The sequence below is a fragment of the Dipteris shenzhenensis genome, chromosome 4 (genome assembly GCF_047967505.1).
Source record: "Dipteris shenzhenensis isolate YYH24624 ecotype China chromosome 4, Dip_SZ_1.0, whole genome shotgun sequence".
Classification (NCBI taxonomy): domain Eukaryota; kingdom Viridiplantae; phylum Streptophyta; class Polypodiopsida; order Gleicheniales; family Dipteridaceae; genus Dipteris; species Dipteris shenzhenensis.
The window spans coordinates 2,669,481-2,673,179 of NC_141599.1; the positions used below are offsets into that span (position 1 = coordinate 2,669,481).

Here is a 3,699-nt window from a genome sequence, read left to right on the forward strand (position 1 = left end):
TCTCCATGCAATGATTCACCCTGCATTGCATGGAAGTTGAGCTCCAGTCTCTCAAGTGTATGTAGGATTTGACGGCTTATACCATGGATTCTAGGCTGTTCAGCAGCGGGCTCTTAAAGCGCATGTGGCGTGGATTTCCTCCCCTGACAGTTGAATTGTCCTCGGACATTGAACAGGTAGCACTCAGATGCTGATAAACTATCCGACCTCAGGCAGACAAGCACCACTTCGCGATCAAAATCATACTAGAAAGTGTTACAAGAGGAAAGCGCCAGCGAGCATCATGCAACACTCTCCTTCTCCTCCTCAGTCTCCCTCCTCCCTTACCACCCAGCAGCGAGCTCGCATGGCGCAGCAAAAGCAAATTGCGCTCGCTAAACGCCGCCAGCGTGAAGACCGGAGTACCCCCGCTTTCGTAGCTCCTGATTGGACCCTTGTGCGGTGTACCCAGTCCAACTCTAGCCAGCCCGGTGAATCCGTCTTGAGTTTTGGAACTTCTGTTGTCCTCGCGACTGGACAACGGGTCGTTTGTGACGACTTTAGGGTCCCTCAGCTCCGGCAGACGGACGATGGCTCATACAAGTTATCCCCTTCAGTGAACGGATGCGAGACTTTTGGATTGGGCAGTGATTGCCACAGGGTAGCCTACCAGAGCGAGCAGAGATCTCCTAAGGTAGAGGATGCTCTGTCTCAAGCAGAAAATAGTTTTTTGCATTCTTCTCTGGGTAAAATTGGAGAGACGTATTCGTCGACTGTTCACAACGACGCCATATGGAACGAGCAGTCCGATGCATTTGAAGATGCATTGACCGATTTCGAAGAAAGTAGTCTAGAAGTCGGAGCTGTCGATTGCGCAGGCAATTATGCAAAGGTTTCCACAACCGGCGGGAATGAGTCGTTCGGAACAAATAGCGGAATAGGGCCTTTATTTCACCGTAATCTTTCTATAAACGAGGAAAGTCCTCTTGGAAGAAGCGCGGAAGAACCACAAGACCGGGGAGGGACTGATGAGAACCGCCAATGGGATTCCATATCCCCTGGATGCAGCCCCAAAGCTGTCACAGCCCAAGCGGGAGGCCTCCCTCAACGTCACGGTGGATGTCTCAAATTCTCCAAGCAGCAAATGGAGGTCTTGAAAGCAGTTGCCGCACGAAAATCAGTTTTTATGACGGGTTCAGCCGGCACTGGAAAGAGCTATGTGCTAGGCTTTATTATTAGGATTTTGAAGAGGCGGTTGGGTGAACAGTCTGTTTACGTAACAGCCTCTACTGGTCTAGCAGCTTGTGCGTTAAGCGGTACCACTGTACACTCCTTCGCCGGCATTGGCCTTGGAACAGAGAACGCTGAGACCTTGGCGGCGAAGGTACTAGCGAAGAAAGAGACTAGAGATCGTTGGAGGAAGGCGAAAGTTCTCATAATCGACGAGATAAGCATGGTTGATGGGGAACTCTTTGACAAACTTGATTATGTGGCCAGGGCCTTGAGGAATGATGCGAGATGTTTTGGAGGCATACAGCTCATTGTCACAGGAGATTTCTTCCAGCTTCCTCCAGTGAAACCAACAAACCTTAGTAAATATTTTGCATTCGAAGCAGACTGTTGGGACAGTTGCTTTGATTTGCAAATTGATCTCAAGCATGTTTTCAGGCAGTCTGACGGAGGCTTTGTTCAAATGCTAAACGAGATAAGAAAAGGCCGTCACACGACTGAAACGATCGAAAATCTTAAACAATGTTGTAGGGTTCTACTTGATGATGGCTTGGGCATTGTTCCAACAAGATTGTACCCTCTGAAACTTGATGTGAAAGGGGAAAACACGCATGAACTGAAAGCGCTGGGAAGGGAGATAACCATGTTCATTGCCCAAGATTCAACTGTCGACTCCTTCCATAAATACATGCTTGATTACATGAGGGCTGAGAAGGAGCTGGAACTTTGTATTGGGGCACAGGTCATGTTGATAAAGAACCTAGATACCACGTTGGGTTTGGTGAATGGTGCAAGAGGGGTGGTTGTTGACTTTGCTTCATATTGCACTTTACCTGATAAAGAGCATGATGTAAGAAAGGTGGCTGGCTTGGTTAGCCCCTCAGAGAAGTGGCCAGTAGTGCGATTTGCATGTGATGGGATGAAGAGAATAATAGGGCCCCAAAAAGAGAACGTGGAAGACAGGGGTGTGGAGGTTGCAAAGCGGATTCAGGTCCCCTTAATCCTTGCATGGGCATTAAGCATTCACAAGTGTCAGGGCATGACGCTGGATAGGGTTGAGACTGACATTTCAAAGGCTTTTGACTTTGGCATGGTTTATGTTGCTCTTTCGCGTGCAAAGAGCTTGGATGGACTACAGCTCACTGGGTTTGACCCTACTCAGATCAAGGTACACCCTAAGGTTGAACGCTTTTATGGAAAGCTGGCTAGCAAAGGAATCATCTAGGGTGCCAGGTTGCCAGAGCAATGATCAGGTTTCTTGGGCTGTTTGAAAGAAAAAAGTCCATCGCTAGAACAATTCTGCAGATAGACGGTCTTTGTCGTGCGTTCCTGCGTCGCCATTATCAACTACATTAGATGGATGAAATGAGTTGGACTAGAATTATGTACGACTTACTGTTTGCAGTACTCCTTCTGTTGCAAGCTAACTAGTGAGGAGGTCCTTCACATTGTGAGTTGGTAGAACAATAACCAGGTCTTTGGGGAAAGTTTGAAAGACACCAAACTGGAGCTTCGATGAAGAGAATGTGGACTGATTTTCACTAGCCTAAAGTTCAGGAATCTATATCCACGGTGGGGGTGCCATTGCTTGTCCCTGCAATGAAGATGGAGTCGAGGATTTATAACCTGATGGAATTAAGCTCCATCTCTTGACTTACTTTAACATGAAGCTGGGGATGTTTCTGGATTTATGGTGATGTACATAGTGTATCTTGCTGTGCTGGCAGTCCAAAACACCATCAAGGGGCCTTCCCTTAAAAAATGTTTTCTTTAATAGCTAATGGCCTATTGCACATTCCCTAATGCAAGGTGCAGCAAAAGTGTAGGAGGTACCTTGCAAATATGGTCTGATGCACAAGCTTCTTTTACATGCACTTGCTAAACTGGGATAAAAGTAGAGTCTAGCTTCTTTGTTGGTTATGGTTTATCAGTTCAGAAGCTCCAAAAATACTCATAACTACTTTTAACAAGTAACATGAAAGTAGTGTGCAGGGACTGGATTTTGTCTATTTCTTAAATTTGTCGAATATCAGAGCATCTTTCAACTCTGTGATATTGTGTCTCGCGGATGCATACACACTGTAGATGCCTTTTGAGGTGCAGTTTCAATGCAACTACTTCATTCCCTTTGTATGCATCCACACTTGACTTGCAAGATAGCTGAAGTTAGTCAGGTATATTATAAGTGGAGGGATGACGTGAAAGGTGGAAAAATATATTTTTCATTTTTTTGTTATTTCAAAAAGCGCAAGAAAGAAGAAGGAAAGGAACTTTCCTGTCAAAGAAGAAGAAGAAGTGGACGGAAATCTTCCTCAGAATCAACTTCTTTTAGGAGTCTCCTCAGAATCAATGTTTTCTACTGGTTTTGATCAATTTGTACATCTGTTTGATTGATTCTGACCCTACTCAGTATCAGAGCCCTTCTGATTTCCTCAGTGGTTCTTTGTGCAACGTTTACTGGTAGTTGTGATTTCTTTTTGGAATCATTCC

At 45.7% G+C, this 3,699-nt stretch overlaps 1 protein-coding gene across 1 annotated transcript; it reads left to right on the forward strand.

Annotated features, from left to right (window-relative positions):
* The first annotated feature begins 266 nt into the window (after window positions 1-266).
* Window positions 267-3,198, forward strand: LOC147902324 (uncharacterized). The gene has a single exon (XM_087373478.1). It carries the CDS (start codon window positions 284-286, stop codon window positions 2,432-2,434), a length of 2,151 nt encoding a protein of 716 aa, XP_087229604.1. The 5' UTR covers window positions 267-283; the 3' UTR covers window positions 2,435-3,198.
* Window positions 3,199-3,699: the final 501 nt, after the last annotated feature.